The 24,388-nt window shown below is 38.0% G+C and overlaps 2 protein-coding genes and 1 long non-coding RNA gene across 7 annotated transcripts in view; 1 reads left to right on the top strand and 2 right to left on the bottom strand.

Moving 5' to 3' along the window:
• The window catches only part of LOC112563144, a 29,019-nt gene extending 23,276 nt beyond the window's left edge, over window positions 1-5,743 (bottom strand). The window contains exons 1-3 of one of the 2 annotated variants that reach the window (XR_003098968.1): window positions 5,683-5,743; window positions 4,305-4,482; window positions 1,851-2,345 (exon numbers count right to left, since the gene is read on the bottom strand). This is a non-coding gene — a long non-coding RNA (uncharacterized LOC112563144). Of the gene's footprint in view, window positions 1-1,850; window positions 2,346-4,304; window positions 4,483-5,682 lie in introns of those variants that run through there. The other variant, XR_003098969.1, reaches the window with a different exon arrangement.
• Window positions 2,332-15,103, top strand: LOC112563139 (retinal-binding protein-like). 3 transcript variants are annotated; one of them, XR_003098967.1, is made up of 14 exons: window positions 2,332-2,757; window positions 3,298-3,366; window positions 3,996-4,065; window positions 4,375-4,418; window positions 5,269-5,331; window positions 7,072-7,260; window positions 7,606-7,681; window positions 8,009-8,089; window positions 8,761-8,844; window positions 10,363-10,469; window positions 11,275-11,414; window positions 11,577-11,725; window positions 12,155-12,212; window positions 13,058-13,140. XR_003098967.1 is itself a non-coding variant. In XM_025236898.1 (14 exons), the coding sequence occupies exons 1-14, from the start codon at window positions 2,749-2,751 to the stop codon at window positions 13,059-13,061; spliced, it is 1,206 nt and encodes a 401-aa protein (XP_025092683.1). In that variant the 5' UTR covers window positions 2,341-2,748; the 3' UTR covers window positions 13,062-13,195. The 3 variants fall into 3 exon arrangements, 2 of the variants coding, with proteins under 2 accessions (XP_025092682.1, XP_025092683.1); XM_025236898.1 differs by having other exon boundaries at window positions 2,341-2,757; window positions 12,092-12,212; window positions 13,058-13,195; XM_025236897.1 differs by lacking the exon at window positions 12,155-12,212 and having other exon boundaries at window positions 2,333-2,757; window positions 13,058-15,103.
• Window positions 15,104-15,291: 188 nt separating this feature from the next.
• Window positions 15,292-23,936, bottom strand: LOC112563142 (protein GUCD1-like). Of its 2 annotated transcripts, none has more exons than XM_025236902.1 (9): window positions 23,770-23,936; window positions 23,049-23,139; window positions 22,473-22,538; window positions 21,739-21,838; window positions 20,259-20,350; window positions 19,244-19,346; window positions 18,858-18,909; window positions 18,466-18,543; window positions 15,292-18,032 (listed from the first exon to the last, which is right to left on the bottom strand). In XM_025236902.1, the coding sequence occupies exons 1-9, from the start codon at window positions 23,789-23,791 to the stop codon at window positions 17,926-17,928; spliced, it is 711 nt and encodes a 236-aa protein (XP_025092687.1). In that variant the 5' UTR covers window positions 23,792-23,936; the 3' UTR covers window positions 15,292-17,925. The 2 variants fall into 2 exon arrangements, with proteins under 2 accessions (XP_025092687.1, XP_025092688.1); XM_025236903.1 differs by having other exon boundaries at window positions 23,049-23,136; window positions 23,770-23,935.
• Between the last annotated feature and the right edge of the window lie 452 nt (window positions 23,937-24,388).

Genomic DNA, 24,388 nt, shown 5'->3' with positions numbered 1-24,388 from the left:
TTCTGTGAATTTGAAGGCATCTTAATCAAGTGTAATAATGTAATGCATAGCGTTGTCGTGCATTAAATGCTTACAACAAAAGCTTGACAAAGGACATGCTCACATTTCCTGTTACTATCTTTCGAGAAATTCCCTGAACGACATTTTTGTGCTGCTGAACAGTAACAAATCTCATTGCACATTTTAACACATTATGAAGCGGTTCATTTTTTTTCAAAAATCTCGTCATCCACCTGACTGGCTGTGGTCGCATGCAAAAGTACTGTTCACACTGCATCATAGCACATTGCACATCGAGTGTTCTTATTAGATAAGGGCAGGTCATACTAGTCCCAAACATTCACCTCTAACAGCTGACTATGTGTGAGTAGTTAAGAGAAAAGTCAGCGTTCAGTTGTAGAGAGGGCGCTGACAGTCAAGGGGAGGTGGGGAAGGGGAATGGTGTTTTAGGCTGAGCCAGAAGCTAAGGAATTCACGGCAAGGCAAAGCCCTGTAAATGCATGCTGTAAACAACGTAAATGGATGCTACATGCAGAGAAAGAACAGCGTGCCCAAGACGAGATCTGAACACAGAACAGCCAACCTTCACTGTATTGGTGACAGGCGCTTCAAGCTCCCAACGTCTTTATTCTGATGACAAGTATTCTTACTTGCTACGTGCACTTACATCCATCGCATAGCATCTAGCAAGGCAGGTTGAGAGTCCAACTATTGAATTAGTTCGTACTGTTTAGTGACACTTAATTCAGCACACACCCCTCCAGAACATCACATGGGGTTGGGGGAGTCAGAGTCACTGGGGGCTATGTAATCTGTAGACATGATTCTCATGCCGTGTTTACCAGGTGACGTCAGTCAGTATACACAATTCGCTATTTCTCTTGTTGCGTGACAGAATACACTTCGCAAAACAACAATCAATGCATATCGCGCATGGCTCAGCAATCCGATCACAGTACAAAAACTGTAAGACCTTTGGTGCGCGCAGAATACAAATCTACCATTATTATTATTATACTGAACATTGCGGTCACCCCTACAGTGTGGTCAATTACTATACAGCCCTCGCTTAACGTTCTGAGAAATGCATCATTAGGCGATTTCGTCGTTATGCAAAAATCAAAGTGTACTAACGCAAACATATTTGTTATCACTATCGGGTACTGTACATAAGTGTATGTGCTACAGTCGAGGTGACAGGAAGCGCAGTATGTTTGTTTATACCAGCATCACCAGACACTACGATCCCTTCAGCTTGGAGGCGACACCAGGGCCCCGTCGTGCTGCTTCTAAGCGAGAAGTCACGAACGCGAGGTGCAACAGTTGGCTTGCAACCTTCTCAGTGTTGTCAGCAGGGGGTCTCAGGATAGTGTCACATAGTGTTCTGAGTCAGAATGTAGTGATAAAAACTTGACAAAATAGAAACGAATCGAATAGTTGCTTCAATGCTAGGGCTGTCAATGACAGATAAAGTCAGTGCCAGCTGGGTAATCCGTATGGAATGAACGCTGTGTCTAAAATGTTGCTGTAACATCAGAGTATGATGCTGCATGACACAATAAACTTATTTCAGCGTGATGGTGTTGAAACATGTGCTACTGACAGCAGCTTGTAGACAGACTGGCATCTGCAAACAAAGCAAGTGCCTGGCACCCACTACCTTATTAGAGTTGAGCTCCGCGATGAGTACTGTACTTTTGTTATTCGCTTGCAACTTAGGTGAACTCAATATTCTGAAATACATCTCAAATGCCGCGTGTCAGAGAGCAGTTGTAGCCTTCTAAACACTTTGCACTTTTGAGTCGAATCTCACCCCACTTATAAATCTTTAAAGAATAAAAATAAACTTGTAATGTTTCATAGTATGCTTTTTTATTTACTTCGGTAAAGAGCACGAGAACTTAGCCAAGTACATGTATCGGTCTAGAGCGGTGCTTGAAACGCAACTGTAATTTGTAAGTAATACTTTTACAAGAAATGTTGATCAGAAAACATTCAGAACGTCAAAATCTCTCATTTAATGTCAATTTGTGGTTGGGCCTCCTTGAAATTGAAATGTCCAAGTTACTGTTTATAAGAAATCAAAAAAAAAATAATAAGCAAAAATATGCATGCGTGCTGATACAGTATTTCACGCCAGGTCCATCCTGAATCGACGTCCCCGCCTAACCTAGATTTCCTGATGCCATGGTTACCAGCAATGCTTCGTGTGTGTGGCGCGGGATCATGCTGCTCACTGGGTGCCCACCAAGCCACCACCACCCTTGATGGTAAGCCAAAGATTTGGTGGCCAAAGGCGTCAATATAAAGAGGAGCAGCATCAACACCCTTTATTCCGTCGCTACCTGCACAGCAAAGGACAAAGTCCATCCACTCTGTCCACGAACTGTGACCGGTGCACAGTCACCAACTGCAGCGATAAACACCGTGACCAGCTCACACCGACAATATTGTCATCATAATCATATCAGAATTGTGACCTCAACAAGCCTCAGCACTGTCCTCCAGCTGTTTAAAGTGCACACTTGCCAACAGGTTGCCGTCCGTCCTTCGTCTCGTGAAAATCAATATCGATTACCAAATGAGAATAAAGAAGTAAAGGCAGACGTCATTTCTTCAGAACGAGAGCCTTTCAGCGCATCCAGCGTGTAACACCTGCACAAACCAAGACCGTCCTCCTGCCACATTATAAGCGTCGGGAGATTGGACAGCCAGGGATTTCTCTTTCATCACTCCGCAGACAGTTAAATGGAGGAGGTCAGTGACAATATATATATAGCTTTCTTTTTTTCAGTCATTGTTTCAGGTGACTTTTGAAAAATCTGTTTCTTATCGTTTCTGTTTTTATTTCTTCCATTGCGGGTTTTTTCTCTTTCTTTCTTTGTGCACATTTTATACATGGCACACGGAAGTCATGACCAAGTTATGTAAACAAACGGAAAACCAGGCTGGTAGATGTATACCGACTTCAGGCGATAACTGTAATTTTTAAAATTTTTTATCGTTGTATCGTTTTCAAAAATGCATTGTTCAGAACACAAGCAAACATGCACATAGATAATATGGCAAATACTCAGCCGGAGATTGGTAAGTGTTTGTAGACAGTCTTCAACCTGTAAGTGCACTCTTTTCCAGAAACGGGAAGGTTGCTGTAGGCATGAAAGGCCACATGGACTGTAGTAATCTTTGTAATCCGTTCAGAAATTTGGTCAGATATGAACATGGAGTTACTTATATTGTAGCCACTTCTCGTTTGCTTGAGGTTAATTTGGTGGGTTTTTTGTTTTTGGCTTTTAGCACAAGAATGTCACTGACATTAAAACCCATAAAGCACCGAAGCACAAACAAGAGGAAGCGTTAAAAGAGGTAAGATATGTTTGCCTTCAACATCACTATGATTTCATTAATTCTGGATTTTTAACATCGCAAAGTAGCTGTTTCTCTTCTTCTTGAATACTGAAAATAACTTTTGGAGTTTTTATTACATGCTGTTGAAACAAATACATAGTAAACTGCCCCCCCCCAAAAAAAAAAAAAAAACAAAAAAAAACCAACAACAACAACAACAAAAAACAAAATCAGAAGGTAAGGAAGATAACAAAAAGAGAAGAAAACTTGTAGTCAGAGACAGAGAGGCAGCCAGGCAGACGGACCGACAGAGACAACATTGGAGTTTAGAGAGAGAAACTAGACACTACAGAAATAAAACAGATGAAAGAATAGAGTGGGCTAGGAAAGAGGAATAAACAAAGGTAAAAGGACAGAAACCAACAATGTCCCCGCTGACTTTATACGAAAAACATTACAGATTTCCATTTCTGTCAGCTTATGAACACGTTCGGCCTAGCCTAGCTGTCGATTGATCGCTTGCGTGTGGCAGTGGCCATTGTTTCAACATCATGCAATGCCACCACGCCCTATATCCCGCAACAATACAAGACTAGCTAGGTGTGTCGTCACGCACAAAAATGTCCTCAGGGTCTGATTCTTTTCAGTTCAAGGAAGCAATTGCTGACCTTCGCAAGCCTCAGCATGACGACTATGAACTTCTCAAATGGCTGAAGGGTTTGTGCACGTGGTTAATTTCAATTGATTTAAAACGATAATTAAGTTGGTAATCAAAGAAAATGAATATCATCAGTGCAAAATAAGAAAATGTGGAAATACTTAGGAAAGCAAAAGAAAAAAAAGTTAACTGTGAAGAGACGGAAGACTGCTTCAACTTTGAAATAATCTGACATCAACAATGAAAGAAGCAGAAAGTGCAAAGTAGTCAAAAGAATTGTGTGCGTGCTTCAGTGTACCTATCTTAAAGGGCATCCATCTGTACGTCTGTTCGCGCGTGTGCATGATGAATTGTCTTCTGTATTTCAGCTCGGCAGTACGATGTCGTGAAGGCGGAGGAAATGTACAGAACGGTAAGAATATTGTCGTCTTACGCCCAATGTCTCAGAGTCTACATCGGCTGTTGTTGATCATTTCCTGAAAGAGATTCATAAAGATTTGTATTTGTATTAATTTACAAGTGTGATTATCAAATCTCTTACCAGTCTACAAACAGGTGGGCCCTGCATGCGACTATTGTTGTCATTCGACTTTTGGACCTACGATAACGTAATGATGGTCTGGACTACTACTACTATACTACTACTACTACACTACTACTACTACGACGACGAGCTGTTACAGCGCCGTACCCAAAGCCAAAGCCAGGCTCACTGCGCTTTGCAAACATAAAACACAACACAAAGACAAATTCTGTGCCTCTTTTTGGTGAAATGCAAGGGTTGTTCTGTCAGATAATATCCTGTCTACAGACCAAGATGTTAATGAGTCACAGTCAAGAGGTCTAACGTTTGTTAAGTTATTTGATGAAGCAAGAATAATTTAATTAATAGTTAAGAGTGTAGATCCAATCGTAATGAGACTCCACATGATCACCAAGCTTAAAGAAATTACGGTAAGCATGTAATGACTGTTTGAATTGCTGTCGGGTGACGACTTAATACGACAGAAAAAGAACAAGCTTTTGTCTATCATGAACTTGTTGAGGCAATTCAAACAGTTCTAAATATAAAACATGACAGTCAACTTCGTGTGATGATAAGAATTCACTAACATCAGTCTACAAGGTTGCTAACATTTGTGCCCGAGACCATGTGACTACAGTCAATACGTTGTCTCCAACCCTCTCCCTCAGTATTGTTTCGGTGTGCACTCTTATATTTTTTTCTGTGGCTATGACCTACTGCATTTTATTTCATTCAGAGCATGGCATACCGACAGAAGCTTGGGGTGGACAAACTGTTGGAGGAATACGAGCCGCCCGAGGTAAGAACTAATCATACTATTTCCGTCACAGATATACTGCAGTAGACCACACTACGTCATAAACACTGAGGTCCAGAGGCGGCGTTAGGAACACGCGGGGCCTGGGGCCGACCATCCGCGCGGGGCCGGGTAATGGAATACGTGTATCAACATCCCTATTGATATGATGCCGGAAGCATTGATTTATAGACAGTTAGATAGGCTGGAACAATTTCGCGAAATAACGCACGAATTTAGTGTTTTAATTGTTCGTAACCCTTCCCACAGTTTGTGACAGTAGCGGATTTTTCTTAAAGCGAAATAATATGATGACGGTAACTTAAGGTGCAGAGGACTGCTGTGTTTAGGTACCTTAGTACAGTGATCGACGGGAGGCTCTCCTTTAGTGATCACGTGAGCCAAGTGTACAAAAAAGGCCCAGCAACGGCTGTACCTTCTGAGGAGACTGCAGCTTCAACGTCAGCTCTGGGGTGCTGGAGACTGTGTACAGGTCTCTTGTGGAGAGCATCCTCTCATTTAACATCGCTGCCTGGTATGGTCACCTCCTCGTCAACGACAAGGCAAGGCTGGCCAGAGTCATCCACCAGGCAAATAAAATTATTGGTAAATCACAACTGCCACTTTCTGACTCGTACCTTCATGCAGTCAGAAAGATGGCATACAACATAATTTCTGACCTACCGCACCCTCTCCATCCCAACTTCCAGCTGTTGCCCTCAGGCAGGCGCTATAAAGTGCCACGTGTACGGAAAGCTGCCTACCACAGGTCCTTCGTGCCAGCAGCCATCACCATCCTAAATAAAGGCACAAGGATTTAGGAGGAATCAAACACAGTCTGAAGAGAAGAGGGTGCTGACATCCATCTTGTTGAATGTACGCTCTCTTTCGCACAAACAAGACGAGCTCTCAATCTAAATAATTAATGAAATGCAGGAATTTCTGTCACAGGCCAATAGATGACATAGATGACAATTTGTAATGTTGTTTGCCTGCAGGTGATGAAAAGATAGTAGTGATTATGTGTGCGTTAAATGTCTGTATGAGTATGTATGCCTGCCCGTGTGAGCAAAAGAAAAATTTCTGTCTTGGGGTCTCCTCGACAGACAATAAAGTCTGATTTGATTTGATTTGATAAACTGCTTGTTATTATTGCAGGGTTTAAAGTTAAGACATGGATTCAATAATTTGCTTAATTAGAACTTAAAAGTGTTTACTGAACGTCAATTTTTTGGTCACAACTTGTTTAACACAGCTGGCAATAAGTCATAAAGATGACCTCGGGGCTGAAGCGCGGGGTCCCTTCGAGAGCGGGGCCTGGGGCGGCCGCCCCATTTGCCACCCCCTAACGCCGCCTCTGCTGCGGTCTGCCACACTACGTCACAGACATACTGCGGTGTGCAACACTACCTTACAGACATACTGCAGTATGTCACACTACGTCACAGACATACTGCTGTATGCAACACTACCTTACAGACATACTGCAGTATGTCACACTACGTCACAGACATACTGCTGTATGCAACACTACCTTACAGACATACTGCAGTATGTCACACTACGTCACAGACATACTGCGCCATGCCACACTACACCACTAAAAGACTTTTTCATTTTTTCTTGTGTCATCATGAGCGCCGAAACGTCTCTGACTCTTTGTGATCATTAAGCAGAACTGAAAATAAAATTCTTCTCTTCTTTTTTATTTTGCACTTTGTGTTTATTTCCACATACTTGCAGGTGTTAAAAATGTACCTGGCAGGTGGTTTTTCTGGCTACGATAAAGAGGGCTCTCCGGTAAAGGTTGAACTCTTTGGCCGACTTGACATAAAGGGAATCGTCTATTCTGCCAAAAAGGTGGACCTAGAAAAAACCAAACTTTTGCAGTGTGAAAAAACTGTCATGGACTGGAAGCAGCAAAGTGAAAAGGTGAAGGATTAACCTTTTAGAACAGGAAGAATTAGAAGTATATTTAGTCAGCTTTTCCTTCGTATTCGTTAACCTGGTCTAAAAATCTGTTATCAGAAATAAAATGTATGTAACAGAAGAGCTTGTAACTGTTCATGAAGTATGTTCATCTACATGAGTTACAAAGAGACTGTCTTCCATGATAAACTATTTTCGCCACTGACAGTTCTTGATGACGATTGTGATGGCGCTCTGGGCTATGATGCTGACGGTCTCGACAGATGATGATTAAGACGATGATTATGAAGACGGCAAAAACATCAATCATAATGACGACGATACTAACGAGGGTCACTAATGTTTCAGTCGGGAGATCGTGTAGATGGCCTAACCGTCATATTCGACATGGAGGGAGTGACCAGCAGAGTGCTATGGAGGCCAGGTGATATTGTCAGCTTGCAGCACAACCAATTGACCCAATTTCTTTACAATACACTTATGACATTTATATAACGCAAATTTTTCTTATTTTCTTGTTATTATTTTTATTATTAGTGTATAAACAAAACCGTCTGCTGCTATTCGAGAATACATCATTTCTTAAAATCTCCACTCAGACAAAAATATCCTAATTCAAAAAACAAACTGTGTTTGTCAAGAATGACTATTATTTGCTTTCTATTGCGAAATCTCAATACTGAATTACCCTTATGTTAAGATTACAAAAAAACCCCAAACAAACAAAAAACAAAATCCCATTTCTTGCCAGGACTTCAGATGTACCTCCACCTCGTCAAGGTACTGGAAGATAACTATCCAGAGATGATGAAACGAATGTTTGTTGTGAACGGTTAGTGCTACTTTTTTCCATGTAATTTTGATTCATTATTCGTCGCTGCATGTCTTTACGTCGAGCATATGTCCTACGTCCCGCAACGTGTACGCCCGTGATCGGTTCTAAGGGCCCAGTACCATCAGCGGGCGCATGTGTTGTGGTACGCAGGACAGAGGTAATAGGCTTGACCGGCCTGTAATCGGGTTATAGGCTTAACATGTATTTCACCTCTTTAACAAGAACTTTGAGGTTGAGGTTACAACAGCCGACTATGACACAACACTTTTGCATCGTGCAGATGACGCCGATTTTTCAGCGAATTTTAGGCTTCAGAGATTTACCAGTGAAACAGCATACACGAAACATAAACTAAAATCATAAAAGGCGGCTATTATGATTTGGGTGTATATTTATAAAAGTTGATGTAACACAAGTTTAGTGACCGTAGAAGCAGTTACGCCTGGTTCCTTATGTTAGTTTAATGGTGGGAGGAGGAAAGAAGTGAGAGGAGGGTAGTGGTGAGAAAATGAGAGAGAGAGAGGGGCAGAGGGAGGTTTTAGCTAGTATCATACTGTGTGATACCAGAGTCTTGTGAAATCATGCATAGGAAAACACCTGACTAAATTGTCACCACCATTAAATGTATTCGTTTTATCACCGTTAAATGTACTCTACTTTTTTCCTAGCTCCTCGAATATTCCCCCTGTTGTACAAGCTGTGTCGCCCACTGATAAGCGAGGACACGAGAAACAAAATCCACGTCCTAGGAAGTGAGTGCATTTCCTTTCTTAATGTCATACATTACACACTTTAGACTCAATATATCGCCAACTCCGCCTCTTGCCACCGGTTGTAGCAGAAAGATTTTCCCCAATTTTATTTCGCCCGAAAAGCTGACTTGTCGATGTCACCACGCATGAAATGTGCCACGTGTACTAATGAACCGTTATTTCTCCTGCCTACATGTCCTCTTTATATCATCTATGTCGCATTGATGAGGCGCAATAAACAGTCGAGACCAGAGGTGGGCAAACTACGGCCCGTCTGCCAAAATGTGTGCGCTTGTTTTCATTTTGTTTTATTCAGCTTAGGTTAGTTTGATTCAAATTTATCAAGTACAACAGCCGTAGAAATCGGCCATCCGTAACACTAACACAAAGTACAAAAATAACAACACGACTGACATGTCTGATGGGGTCATTAGAGAACATCGGGGTGGGCTGACTTTAAAGGAAAGGCTGGTTTTACAGTTTTATTATGAAAGAATTAAAATAGCTTTACGTCACACAAAAGATTCGGTAAGTGAAGGCCATTATGTAATCATTTGTTGTTCATTCCATTATCACTAGGTTTGTTGTGCAGTCTGGTGGATTTTTTTAATAATTATTTTACCGGCCCGACGCATAGCTTAGAATTTTGAGACCGGCCAGCAGAAAGAAAATTGAGCACAACCATGGACTAACTGTATACACGTCAATTACTGTGTTAATCTCTCGTTTGCCTCCAGGATTTATTCAGATTATCTCCGTCATGTCGCTGTCATTGTCACTGGTACGAATCCAGTAGATCTAAGCTGAACTTTTGCCTGGATCTCCAAGTGCCTTTGAAGCACTGCACATAAATACACATTCTGCGTCAATTATAAGCAGAAATAATCACTTCAGCAAAATAAACAATGCAAGCAAAAGAAACTTGCCTTGAATTACTGTAACCCCAAGTTTTCTGTTGACCCTCACTTGGGCGAAGAACACACCGACACAAAATTGGAAGAATTTCCAGACGACACTTTTGAAATGACGTGTGCGCATGCGCAAGAGTAATGTCCGTTATGTGTGTTAGATGGCCAACACCTTGTAGTGTGGACTGGCCGGCTGAACTGTCGTGTAGACTAATGGCAGTATGTCACAGGTCAGTCCTACTGAACAGAGGGAGCGAGGTTCGAGCACGATCCATTGTGCCGTTAATGAACTGCCTTTAATAGATCGGGTGATAGGGATCAGCATAGTTGTCTCTGCTGGTGCGCCATTTTAGAATCGGCCGTCGATTGTGACTCTATAAGAAAGCTGTCCCCAAAGTAGCGTCCTCTCTGCCAAAGCAAAAAACAAACAAACAAACAAAACCAACAATAAACAAACAAGAAAAAACTCCAACTGGAATCTGAGCACAGCTATGTATTTTGTTTAAAGGAAAAAGGGAGTGCACGCCGTCTCAGCAGTCATCATGCAGTCTTGTATTGCATAAAATATGACAGCAATTCAAGTAACATGGCATTTACCGTTCATTTCCAGGCAATTTCAAGGACACTTTACTAAAGTATATTGATGCCGAAGAACTTCCCATGTTTCTTGGTGGTCTGAAGACGGATCCAGATGGAAACCCCCGATGTGTTACCATGGTGACTATTGATTTTATCCCCGTGTCGCACATACATTTCATTAATACTTAATGTTTTCGTGTGGCACCGATCGCTAATGAGATACCTAATATTGTAACAAAAATACAGAGTATGAACTTCATATATATAGTCTTGTCATCGGAGTGTAGGTCCCAAATGATACTTTTTTTTATTTCGCCTTTTCAATTTTCTCCACTGGCTACCCATCCATGTCGATCTTTGCTGTGACTTGACTTCTGCTGTCACTGCTCGAATGTCCTGCACTCCTGTATGTTTGATTTTGGATCTTGTCACTGGATCTTTGGATCTGACAGAAATGTCCGCTCATCTTATGATTGCAGTTCTTCTATTTCTTTTGCCAAGACTGAAAAAAATGTTCACCGAAATAATAAAACTCACTCGCATATATACATAGTTTGATAATAATTTAACTTTAAAGTACCAATGATTTCACAACTGTTAGCCACACATATTGTTATGATTTATCAAATTTGTTTACATGTTCTCAGATGTTGAATACATGAGAGGCCAATTTCAAAGTATGTTTTCATACAGATAGACATGCTATACATACTTCCAGTAGCTGGTTGTCTTGTTTTTCTATCACTCCCTACCATCTCCAACCCCCCATGAACTGAACTCATTACCAGGCAAAGCCATGTGCTATACAAGTAGCTATTATTATTATAGATACTATTAATACTCTCAAAAGTTTATGCTCATCCTCCTTATGCTGATATTAAGATATTTATTACAGTCTGGCCAGTAATAGATGCAGGCAGATGATATTGGTCTGCTGTTACAGATATGTCAAGGGGGTGAAGTGCCTAAGGAGTACTACCTTCTGGATAACAAAGATGATGATCACATGAAGACAGCTTCTATATCCAGGGGAGGAAAGCTGTGCCTCTCATACCAAGTGGACGTTGCTGGCAGTGTGTTGAGGTTTGCCTTTCACAAAAATCTGAAACAGTTACTTTTTTATTTTATTTTGTATTTGTGTTATTTAAGTGCATTTGTGATTTATCCATTTGGAACCTGAGTGATCTTGTACAGGTCTTCAGGCTAAGGGACATAACCTTCCTTTAGCATCCTTTCTTGCAACAGGTGGGAATTCAAAACAGAGGACTTCGATATAGACTTTGGAGTGTTTATGGTGCAGGGTGAGAATAGTGTACCTGTGGTCCCACTCCAGCGTGTCAACAGTCACATCGTACCTGAAGATGGCACCCTTATTTGTGAGGAAACTGGAACTTGTAAGTACAGTTATGCACTGGTTTGCTTACACACAGATGTAAACTGTTTTGCTTTCAATGGTTCAAATTCTGTAGTAAACCTTTTTGTATGCATATTTATGCATTAAACACATTTACCTTTTGCATACAAAATTTTATCACCAACACACCCTTTGATCAATAATTACATGTAAAAACTCATTTTCATCCAAAGCATAATCACTGCTTTCCTGAGTGTTGTATACTACACAGCATATGTTGTTTCTTGTAATGATGTTAATGCATGCATTTTTAATGCAGTGAAACTTTTGCTAATGTGACGAATCTTTACCAACAGTTTTGATAAAAGAGAAAATATTCAGTAGTTTTGTTTGCTTACTGTTTCAGATATTCTGACTTTTTGTAACAAACACTCCTACCTGAGGAAGAAAATTTTGTATTACTTTGCAGAGATTATTTCAGAAGACCTCTCAGCTTCCCCTAAACTGTCTCACAAAAAACCCCTTGAGTAATGAAATTTTTTTATTTATGCTTATCAAGATTAAATGCTGGCAGATTTGTGTGACAAAAAAAAAAAAAAATTCTGCTGGAAAAATTCCTGGATACTTTTGTTTCAGTTTTCACAGTTTTAATAGTCTGACATTAGGATCATGCTACACAAGCAGCTTCTTTGTATATAATTCTGCATGTGAGATGACAATTAGGTTTTCATGTTGTTGGCTTGAGTTCTTGCTTTTTTCTGCAAATTGGTCAGACTGCACACTCTTATCACTTAATATGTTTACAATTTCATGACAAAAAGAATAATTTAGATATTGCATCCTTTTGGTTTGACAACCTATAGACGGGCAAGGTTAGAATTATGAACATGATGGTTTTAAGCATTGGGTGTTTATTGAATTTGTGAAATACATGAAAAATGTTGTTAAAAAAGAATGTAAAGGAACATGTTCCTTAACTACTGAAGAGTTTCACTAATCAAGCTTCATTCTGTTGACACAAAGATGGATTCTTGTTGTTTGGGCAAGTGATCTAAATTCTTAGGTTGAAAAAAAAATCAAAACCATGTATAGGTTGATTGCCACAGTTAATGAAGTCATGAAATACACCTGCATAAACTTTCCAGTATGTGTGCTTCACCCGTCTTATTTAAGCAGATAAAGACTGTTTAATGTTTCATGCAAGTCTGACATTAGTGCAGGATGCTACAAAAGAAACTGAAAACTTAAGAGTTTTGAATATGTTATAAGAGTAATAGATGTTTTGAAAGCAAGCATGTGTGGTACTAGTTCTAGATACTTTAAGTTCATCATTACCTTGAATCTTGGCTTTGATACAGCTTGATTGTTGCAGATGATGTGGTATTTAGCAACAGCTTCAGCTGGGCCCGTGGTAAAGATATACGCTATGTGGTTGAGCTGATAACACCAGCAGAGGAGGGTACACAAAATGAGATTCAAGCTCTTCTTGACCAGGCCACAGCAACATGGGACTCACTGGTCACCAACAAGTGACACCATCACCACAGTGATGATTCGTTTTGTTTACAATAATTCGGACTCATTTGTTCTTTGCATTCGAATCTTGTTTTCAATGGCATTGAATGAAACATAGAGAACCTGTTTCCCTGTGAACAGCTCACTCACACATCTAAAAAAAGAACATTATTTGCGTGCCATCTTGTGGGCATAAAATTACAAGTCTATGCCACATATCAGATGATAGTAATTTTGCACCAGCTCTTTCTCTGGCCCCAGCATATGGAATTCTGTCCCTTTTCTCTTCAAACTATGTCTACTTTTGAACTTTTTTGTCTGGCCTCAAAAGTCACCTTTTCAAGAAATACTTTCATAATCCACCTTCTGTTTGCTCCTCAGTATCAAATCTTCATCCATGCACCTCATTCATGCATTCTATAGTGTCATCCATGTACTTTTGCTTTGTTTCTTTGTTGTATCATTAGCTTTTGATCCAGTCATTGTCTTTTGCGTACAATACTTTGAACTTGGTTCTGCAAGGGGTCTAAAACTTCATTATTGTTATTGTTATCATCATCAAATAATTGGAGTGTATCTTACTGTAGTCACAAAATATAATAAAACTAATCTCACAGATTCAGATTTTAATTTTCATCACAGAACACTTGCTTTTGTCTAACTAGTTTGATTTAAAGACATTTTGTCACTTATATAATTTTGGGATTATATGAAGTACATCACCATCCATCATCTGCCTACATTGTAGGCTTGGTGCACTTTCCTACATCATTACTTGTAGTGCTAATTAGAGTGTCTAGAAAACCACCACAATCGCTTTCCCTATTGTAAAAGGTGGCGTGAACAATCAAGTTCTGTTCATGAGTTTACATATCTCTTATGCCATTGCCCTGACAATAACACATGAACTCATAAGTGTAATGTTATTACTTTTGTTAGATTGTCAAATTTATAAAAAGTGTTGATTTGGGGAGGGAAAGTGCTTTCACCTATTAGGTGATTTTGCACTGTGGGGGATGGGGATCTTGGGAATGTGGGTATGGGGAAGAAAGGTGGGCAAAAAGGAGGGAGGTATTGGGAAAGGGTTGCTGTTTTATGGCGCCACAGGTGTCTGCTCTTATTTGTACCCTATTTTCCTGTTGTTTTCACTAGCTCTTGGTGTCTAGGAGGCCTGCTAAGTCTGCATTGTGCTGGTGCCCTCTTTTTCTGCCGTTGAAACTTGCTTTTGATGCATAGGCCTGCCAAGTCTGCCATGGTGGTGTACCGTATTGGTTGATGGATCCCACATGTTGCTTTATTCTAGGTATTTATTTAGCTTTTGGGTTTTTTTTTAAGTTGCTACTTTTAAACTTGGGTTTTAGAATGATTGACACTTCTTTCCTGTGGGTATTTAGTTTTTAAAATTCCTTATTAGGATTTTTATTTGAGTCTTGAATTAGATGGCTAGTCACCAATGTTACCACTAATGATAGCATATTATGCCATAGCTCTTTTGATGGGTTAAAGAGGCAGCTGTTTATGTTTAGTACCAGTCTATACTTATCTAAGACCTGTTTCAATTCTTGGTCCAAAGGGTTAAGGGGCATTCCTTGTAATCTGCTGTACTTGTCCTTGCAGCAGATCTCTCACATTCATCTAACAGCATCTATTTTGAGACATATGCAATATCGACAGCTAGATTTTAAATTGTTTGAAGATATATTATTAAATGTATCCAAAAGATTGTGCTGTAAAATTTTGCATTTATTGTTAGCACAATGTTCTTTTATCCCATGTCATACCTTACCTGGCATTAATCTCTAAACTATATCTCTTACGATATGCATTTTTTGTATGTATCAATCATACTATAAATTTTAAAACATCTTTGCCAGAAATCTGAATAAAATGTGATGCACTTTTACACAGTATCTTTGAACTTTTTTTCCTTTTAGAATACTTGCACTTTTCGCTAAATAACAAAAAAACACTGCCAGTTTAAAATTAAAACAAAATTGCATGCATAAATAATAGTGCAATGACAGAAACTGATAAAAAAGACCTCTGATTTTTCTGTGTTAAACAGTATGAAAAGCAACATATTAAACCTTATTAATGCTAAATGAAAGATTTATAGAAAACAAAGAATGGTGTTAATTAGATATAATGAATAGAAATCACCCTCAAGGAAAGCACAGAACATTTTATCCATCTGTTGTACTTGGAAATGTAGTATATTGAAAAGTAAGTCGACCTATATTTGACACAGCATTAAAGATAAGCTAAATGGCTGGGATTGCCTACGGTCCCATTCATCCGTAATTACTGCTTCTATAATGCTGTTACTTAAACAGCATATAAATTCTTGAGAAAAGGATACCTCCCTCCTCCAAAGTTAAAGGTACATGCAGTCTTGTAGATGCATAATATCTGCAATCTTTTCAATATCACATATACAGTAACACTGTGCACATAAGATATTTTTGTCATGCCACCAGCATGATAAAGGGAAGAAATCAGGAATGCAAATGATTTATTGCCCCTGACACTCTTCCTCTTCTAAAATAAATTTAAGTCACAAAACACAACCTTACAATATCCTTGAATGTACAATATACTTGAAACAGCAAAGGAAATATGAGTTTCCTGAATTGCACAATTGTCAAAGTCTACAGCAGAAATAAAACTGGCTAAAGAGAAAAAGAAGCAAAACTGAAAGGCAAAGGGCACTCGGTCAAATGCTAAACAATTTCTCAAGAACTTAATCTGCATGTTTCTGTATAAATAAGCATTGTTATTGATAATGTCTTTCATGAAGTGTGACACATGAACTTGGCATGTATCAAATCAATATAGGAGGACTGATAGTAGAAAGTTTGAGAATGATGGTTAGAATCGAATCAAATCAAACTTTATTGTCTGATGAGGAAGTCCAAGACAGAAATTTTTCTTTTGCTCACAAGCCCAACCATATATACAAACATAATATGAGCATAACAAAATTAATTTGAGCATAACAAACATAATATGAGCATAGTAAACATAATATGAATATAACAAACGTAATATGAGCATAACACAACATAATTGGCAGACATACCCATGCAAGACATTCAACACACATGCATACCTACACCTTCTCTCACATACATTTAGATGAGGTATGCAAAAATACTAATAGTATAAACTGGATCATCATAAGATTTTCTGACTTGAAGGTTTTATGAACAATTAATTTTAGTTATTAGATTTTTTGAAGCTTTACTTAACATTTCTTTATACTGAGCAGAACAGTCAGCAGTCTCCTCTAGAAAACACTGATACTGCAAGATGACACAGGCCAGCACCTGTTATTAAAAGTCAGTAGATATCTGACTATAATCCAAACACGTTTCTGGCAGTATAGTGGCGATCCATTTTGCAGAAAAAAGTAGTTTTCTTAAAATGGAATCTATGAAAAGTTGTGGCATGAGACATCTGTCTTGCTCATACAACAATATACACTCCAACAAAGCATACTTTTGACAGGTATAGATTATTAGCAACTTATCTTAAATGTCTGTACGTAAACAGTGTAGATACTGCACTAAACAATGAGACAACAGGAGAGTATCCAAGCAAATATGATCATAAATAAAAATGACTACATAATGAAATAATAAAATGGAATCACAGTGCTTGCATTCACCTGTAAATCAACTATTTTCCACCAGGATAGGTGGATAATTATTTTATATCTACAGAAAGATACAATAATAAATTATAAAAAGTTAAAGTGAACAGTGGAACAAGAATGAAGCAAAGTCTAATAGCTTGTTGTGTCTGTGCAAGAATCAACAACCATATTTACAATGATGTCATAGGCTACCTGATGATTTCATCAAAGCTGTTATTAAAAACCAGGCAGCATTATCATGACCTAGTCAAAATTTTGTAAACATTTTTTTTTTAGCAAAAAATCAGTGTTACAGACCAAAGCTGGGTGCATGCTCAATATAAGCGCAGCATGCTCAACAGGAACCACCATCTAAAACTAAGGGCCCTGCTCACTCTCTATTCTCAATTAAAAAACAAGTGTATTTTATTTTAAATATAATGAGCTGCCATAGATGGAGCACGAAGGCGATCCACCAACACTTTGGTTCAATTTAGTCATCCTCCATGTTAGTAATGCAAGGTTAAAAAGTATTGATGTGTAACAGTTTTCAGTATGGTTTGGGATCAACCCTGAGAACTAGCATGTGCTTTGAAATGACAGAGCTGTCAATCTGCCATAAATATACATCTATAAAAAAAAAAATAAGTTCTACAAATCTTTGGTTTCATTTCTTTCAGCATAGTGAAAAAAAGGCAACATGATATTTACATTTAGAGCAAGCAGCGTCAAAAGATTCACTGTGTAGAAACGTCATGTTAAATCATGTTAAATGCTGAGTTGGTAGCATTCTAGCTTCATGGCTTTAGTATAGTGAACGCAAATATTTTTCTGAAATACGTGTACACATTTTCCTTTCTATTCCAAAATGCCCAATAATTAAGTCTTGTATTCAAGCATTTTACAAATTCTGCTTTCATAGGAAGCAAAGTCATTAACCCCAAGAAGATGATGGGATTTTGGTGATAAAGCCACATAACAACAGACAAGAAGCAATGTTTCAGAAGTATTTACACATCTGTTGTTTGTAACTCTCCCTTAGTTCATGATGAAGAATAAGAACTATCTCCTGATCAACACTACAACCACTTCTACTTGTCTACTTGCACTTTCTTGTCAAAGACAAACAGTATGTCTTCATCTGTCCCATGAGATTTACGGGCTTTTTCAAACTTGTCCAACCGACAGCAGCAGACATCTGGAATTATAAAAGAAAACTTCAATAGCTCACAATCAAATGAAACTGGAAAATACAAAATATTGGAAAATGTTAATGCTTTATGTTAGGAAATATTGCTCCAGCTCCCCCTTCAAAGGATCAGGAACACTTAAGTGCCAGAGTTCTGTGAAAAGTCACCACTTAAAATGCATCAGTATAGGGTGTGTAGGATATTTTTCTTTTACATTCAATACAGCTAGTCGATACAATATTAAGTGCAAAATAACAAGATTTTATTTTCAGAATTTTCAACATGCTGTTTTTAGATCACTTTTATGCACAGTACTTACACTTGATACCAATTTGTAGAGTTAGAACTATAACTATTTTTAAACCTTTTACATTTCTAATGTTAAAAAGAAAATATTGAAATATAGATTCTGCTTTATCTTGTGAGCAGTATTGCTTGTACCTTCTCCATGGGCATTTGGGTTTTTGTAGAAAAGAAGTCCTTTCCTTCTGTCAAATCCACACAAAACAATGTAGTGTCCTGAAGCAAACCAGAAATCAGATGCTGTTATACAATCTCTGCTAGTTATTCATGTTTTAGACTTTATATTTTACAATGAGAAAACTTCATAAATCTGTAAAGATCTAAAACCCAACTAAAAAAAACAAAACAAACCCAACTCCTCCTTCTCCCCCCCAAAAAAAACCCCCACCAACACACTTTTATCAGCTTTTGGATTAAACAAATTTTATTTAGTCAGAGTAAACAGACGAATTTCAGAAATAGGCTTAAAAGAAGTGAGATAAAAATTTAAAAATAAAGAATAATAAAAAAAATCCTTTTAGTGAATGTACCTTGGTATGTAGCATGGCATAAATCCAAACAACACAAACATGACCGCCTAATCTGCAGACAAACCATTTCAATGCTTTCAGTTTTAATCAAAGAACATTGACACACTGTGACCACCATACAGCAAGGTGTTTTTTTTTTCTGTAATGGTCTTGTACTATGAAATGCAATGGTCAGATTCAGATGTCATGTTTATCATGAAGTAAGCAAGTCTTGCTTGCCATTGGAAAGCATGAGTCCTATCTTTGCATTCTGCTTCATTTTGAACTAAAGATAGTGAATGGAAATACAACACGAAATGTTTTAGTTCTATGAAATGAGTGGTTTTGTACTCTCAAAGGGAGATAAGAGATCTGAAAACTCAGCAGCAATAAACGAGTAGCCTCACCTGGGAGTGACACCAGAGGCATTCCAGGTAACACCAGTCAGTCAGTACGATGGCAATATTGTTCTGGCTCAGGTGATGAATGATTTCATCGAGAGACACTGACCTTTCATACCATAAATAGCAAAATCTCATATGGTTTTGTCCAAAAAATTACTATGGGCAATTTGTAATGCACTATGTCAATTCACTTTGACAAATAATTCTCAATTTTACACTGAACGCAGCTAGCAAGGTTGCCTCAGTGAGTTTTGAAAAGTGGAAGATTCTCTATTTGCTTAGAATTTTGCATGAAGTCATGAAAGGACAAGACCGGGTATGTCAAATTAATTATGGTGCAGTGAGACATGCAAAACTTTTAATAATACTTTGTAGTTAAGTGCTGACATAGTTCAGGTAATTTACAGATCGCCAGAGTTGCCATAAAGGTTGAAACAGGTCAAAAGCTTTTGACGTTTATGATCATTTCAACGTATAAGTCTCCAAATGGGAGAAAATGGAAGGCATTCAACCAGTTGAAAAACTGTTAAACTTTTGTTACAATTTTTAGTTGAGTCCTTATTTTAGGTATATGCTTATATAGGAAATTTCCTATATAAGCATATACCTAAAATAAGGACTTGAATGGTTCAGCCTAAAAAAGGAAATCCAAAAAGAATGGAAATTTGATCAGCCTGAGGTGTTGGAAGATAGGCAGGGATCCTTGGTCAGTAGAACTCAAAATCTTTACAGATCCTCAAGACAGCATCATTTTTTTCCTTGGGCTAAAAGAATTTTCCAAGGCAGAATCTACCCAAAGATGGAGTATTACAAGCCCTACTAAAACCAACTAAATAATCTAAATAATCAACAGAAGAAGCTTAGATTCAAAAAATTCTAAGAATGGTAAAAATTGTAACAAATATTACATGACCAACACTTCCAGCAAAATATGCAAATGAATGAAAGAAAAGTTACAGTAAAAACTATGTCATTAAACTTTTATGCCAAAGAGTAGATAAACAAAATAGACTGTTACCGTTTCTCAACACAAACACCTTCTTTCTCTGCATCTTTAAACATACGGTTGATACGCTCTTCATCTTTACCAAAACTGCCCTTGTAAAATAACTGGAAACATGCATACAAGTAAACAGAGGTATTACTTTCTTCAGTGGTGAAGGCTGTCTTAAATCATTTAGAGATGTATTTTTAAATGAAGTCTTTTCTTACTGCGTGTAGAAAAATGCTTCTTTGCTGATGCTATTCTTTACATGTTTACTACACTATACCAGATGTATCCAGTTATCCAGAAGGTACAAATGACTGTACTGATGCAAACAGACTAAGTTACAAGATAAATATAACAGCTACTGCTTTATTGTCTATACTTTGTCAAATATTGTTGTATGAATATTGAAGGTATCTAAAATATAATAGTAATGACTAATGACTACACATCATGTAAACACAAATGTAATATACACAAGTATATATATAAAATAAAATCAGTGACTGAAATACAGTGGTACCTCGACATACGAGTGCCCTAACATACGAGTGTTTTGAGATACGAGCCGCCGATCGAGAAATATTTTGCTTCGAGATGAGAGCAAGATTTGAGATACGAGGAATCGCACACTACACCGCTGCACACGATCCCAGCATGAGGAGCGGATGTTGGGGTCGTGTGCAGAGTCTACCAGTTTCTCCCACCTCAGACTAGACCTCAGTCTGTGTGCTTGTTTCCCTCGTGTTCGAAGCATTTTTGATAAGTTGGTTTCGCATTTTTTGCTTTTTGTACATTTACAAAACATTTTCACATTTATTTTTATAACAATGGGTCCGAAGAAGAAGATGATGTCTATTGAATTAAACCGTGAAATCATAGAAAAACATGAGCAAGGTGTGCGAGTAATTGACTTGGCGAGGATGTACGGGCGTACACATCAATGATATGTACTGTGCTTAAACAGAAGAAGTTGATAAAGGTCGTGCATCAGAGTTGTTCAACGAAACTTGCCTGACTCATTTCCGCAATATCCTGAAAGGGAGGAAGAAACAAACCTCCTTGGACAGTTTTTTAACGATCTGCAGGTGAAAATGAGCAAAGCGTGACGAAAAAAGCGAAGACCAGTGACGAAAATTAAGCGCTTCCCTAAAAACTTCACTTTTTCTTTTATTGTGTTTTTATAGAATATGTATTTGTTATTTATAAATAAATGTTTCTTCTTGTAAATACATTTTTCTTATTTAAAAACACTTAACAAAAACAGCTGAGGTGGTGTTTTGGGAGCTGGAACGGATTAATGGCATTTCAATTAATTTCAATGGGGAAAATTGTTTTGAGATACGAGCAATTTGACATACGAGCAAGGTTACGGAACGAATTAAACTCGTATGTCGAGGTACCACTGTACATCCCAATAAAATTATCAAGACTTTAATTACTTTTGTGCATTAATTTACTATGAATCTTTGAAAATGAAAACAAGACAAAAATATTTGTCAATCATTACCTTAGTAGCATAATCGCTGTTAGCTCCAAGTGTGATAGTGCACAGCTGGTGAGGAAGCTTGTAACGTGCCAGGAGATAGGCCAAGTCGATGGTCCAAATACTGTGCCAAATCACATACATGGTCACAGTCTTACATCAGGCATCAAATCAAATCTTTATAGCTTTAGTTCAACATACCATTGGTGTTTTTTATGCTTTTTAAAATGAGTGAGACTCAGGTGATAGACAGTAGGGAGCTCTGTCTAATCTTTATGTATAATAAAACGACCTATTCTATTGCTGAAATCTGATCTTATTTTTCACCTGTTTATACTGTTCTGTCACACTTTGCATTTGTTAGATTTTGCTACCATATTTACAGTGGGAAGACAAAAAGTACTGCTGACTTTTGTCTCTGATAAAATTCTGTTAGTTTCAGAGGCAGCATTTGAAAGATGAGCCAATTGAAAATTTGACATAATCTCCAATCACTAAGATAGGCACACTAAGGAGTGTACACCTTACACATACTGAAAGATGCTACATCTAACTGCTTCTTGCTACCTGTTCATCTCTTAAACATCTATTTCAAAAACCATCCTAACATAGTATCTTATCAGAGAAATAGAAAGGTGCTGGTTGGAAATTCTGAAATAACCAGAATCTAATAAATAGTCTATTGTCTTGTTTAAACAGAGTGTTATAAATGATAAAAGTATCAAGAATAATGAATAGTGATGCTGTTTCAGACTTGCCTTTCACCACACTGAAGAAAGTCCAGGTCTTTAGTATAGACTTCAGAAGTTGGGATGTGAAAGTGGCTGTAAAATGAAAATATTCATGAGATGATAAAAAAAGCAATTGGATTGTGCCATCTCTTGCTGATTCATACTTATACAAATTACCTTATTATTTGCTAATAAAATAAGTACCAGTTACACTTATAATCTCTATACATTTCTATGAATTAAACTAATGAAATCTGTCATCAGAATAATGAAAGATAACAACTATTCAGAATATTTCCTTTTGCATGACAATGTTTATATCTGACTTGATCCTTAATCTGGCTTTACTTCCATGAGCTTTTCTTTGATGTTGCCCTTTATCAAATCTGGCCTGGTAAGAATTCTGACACTGCTTCTTTAAATTACAGCTTTAAAAAATTCTACTTTATGACAATTTTCTTGTTTATTAACAACTGTTTTATATACCAAAGTCTCTAATCAAATGAGCTAATTAATCTTCAACAAAAAGAGTCAAGAGTAAGCATGTGTGGTGGTGTGTCTGTACACACACACAGGTGCTTCCATAGCACAAATGTCTTTTACCTTAACACCATGGAAACACAGGCTAAACCACAATCCCAGGAATAGTACTGCTGCACAAGAGGCACGGTTATCATGTGATGAACACCATCTGCTAGTAATAAATCAAAAATAATACATTTAATTAAAAACGAATTAATCACTTCAAAATGATGTGTTTCTGTCTTCCCCAGGTATAAGAAAAGGGAAGTGAGAAAGTGAGAGTGAGAGAGAAAAAAAGGAAAATTCACTTAATCCACTCAAGTCCGGACGCAAAACAGATAATGTAGGCTTAATTCTTTTCAGGACTTTTAACAGGACTGTTTCCTTCTAGAGTACTAAATTTGTTTACAACTGAATGCCAACTCTTCTTGCGTCGTTCTTGAATTGTGATTACAGCTCGTCAAAGATCTGTCAATGGAAATGTCCATATTTTGAAATCTATCATTGATCTACTACTTGCACCACGTTCTACTGTGGGAACAGTAAAATTAAAATGACAAATGTCACCAAACTTTCACGGAAAATCTTACAGAAAGTTGGCACAAGGTGTGTAAGATTAATAACAAACTTAACCAAAATTAAATAGATTATTTTATTCACAATTTAACTTCGAGTGCATTAATCAATCTAAGCGGCCTCACGCCTAGGAAGTATTTCCCTCTCCCCACTTTCTTTTTTTGCGCTAGTAATGCGGCTGACACTTGTTGACAAGGCTGCTGCCGATGACAAACAAACAAATTACTTTGATTTCTAGATTCCTCCATAGCTGGACATTTATCGGGTCAGAATGTACTGATGCCCTTGCCATCAGCTACACAACTAATGGCCTAGTGCTTGCAGCGTGTTTACAGATCGCTTTTCTAATTTTTTTCCCCTTTTCGGGTGTCAACAGGAAGTGACGACACAGTGGAGTGGAAGTTGTCTCGCTTGTTAGGAAATGATCGTCTGCTAGCAGTAACTCGCCCGCAAAACACACCACATCAACATAAAGTATGTTTAGAAGCCTGGATACTATATTTTAAATATAAATTAAAGGTAATAAGAAGTAGCGCACAAGTACATACGGGGTCCTAGGCATACGGCATGTGCGGGCCCTATAGGCAGATGCCTCGTCTGCCTGCCCCTACACACAGCATCAGTAGGCAAACGCCGTCCGTGATGACATCACCGGCAATCTCCAGGTGACTTATGTTCGTATCCACACTGACTTACTTTTTCTGCCAAATCTGAAATCCAGCATTAACAAGGATAAGAAAAGGTCATACCCAGGCTCATACCCTTTTAACGAAACGGAAGTTTAATCTGAAGGTGAATCGTCACTCAACCAGCCCCCGAAATCGCTTTGACTTTGAGAAGCTGCA

The sequence above is a fragment of the Pomacea canaliculata genome, linkage group LG4, assembly GCF_003073045.1.
Source record: "Pomacea canaliculata isolate SZHN2017 linkage group LG4, ASM307304v1, whole genome shotgun sequence".
NCBI lineage: Eukaryota > Metazoa > Mollusca > Gastropoda > Architaenioglossa > Ampullariidae > Pomacea > Pomacea canaliculata.
Note: the sequence above shows the minus strand (reverse complement) of the source record. Positions and strands in the feature narration are given on the sequence as shown.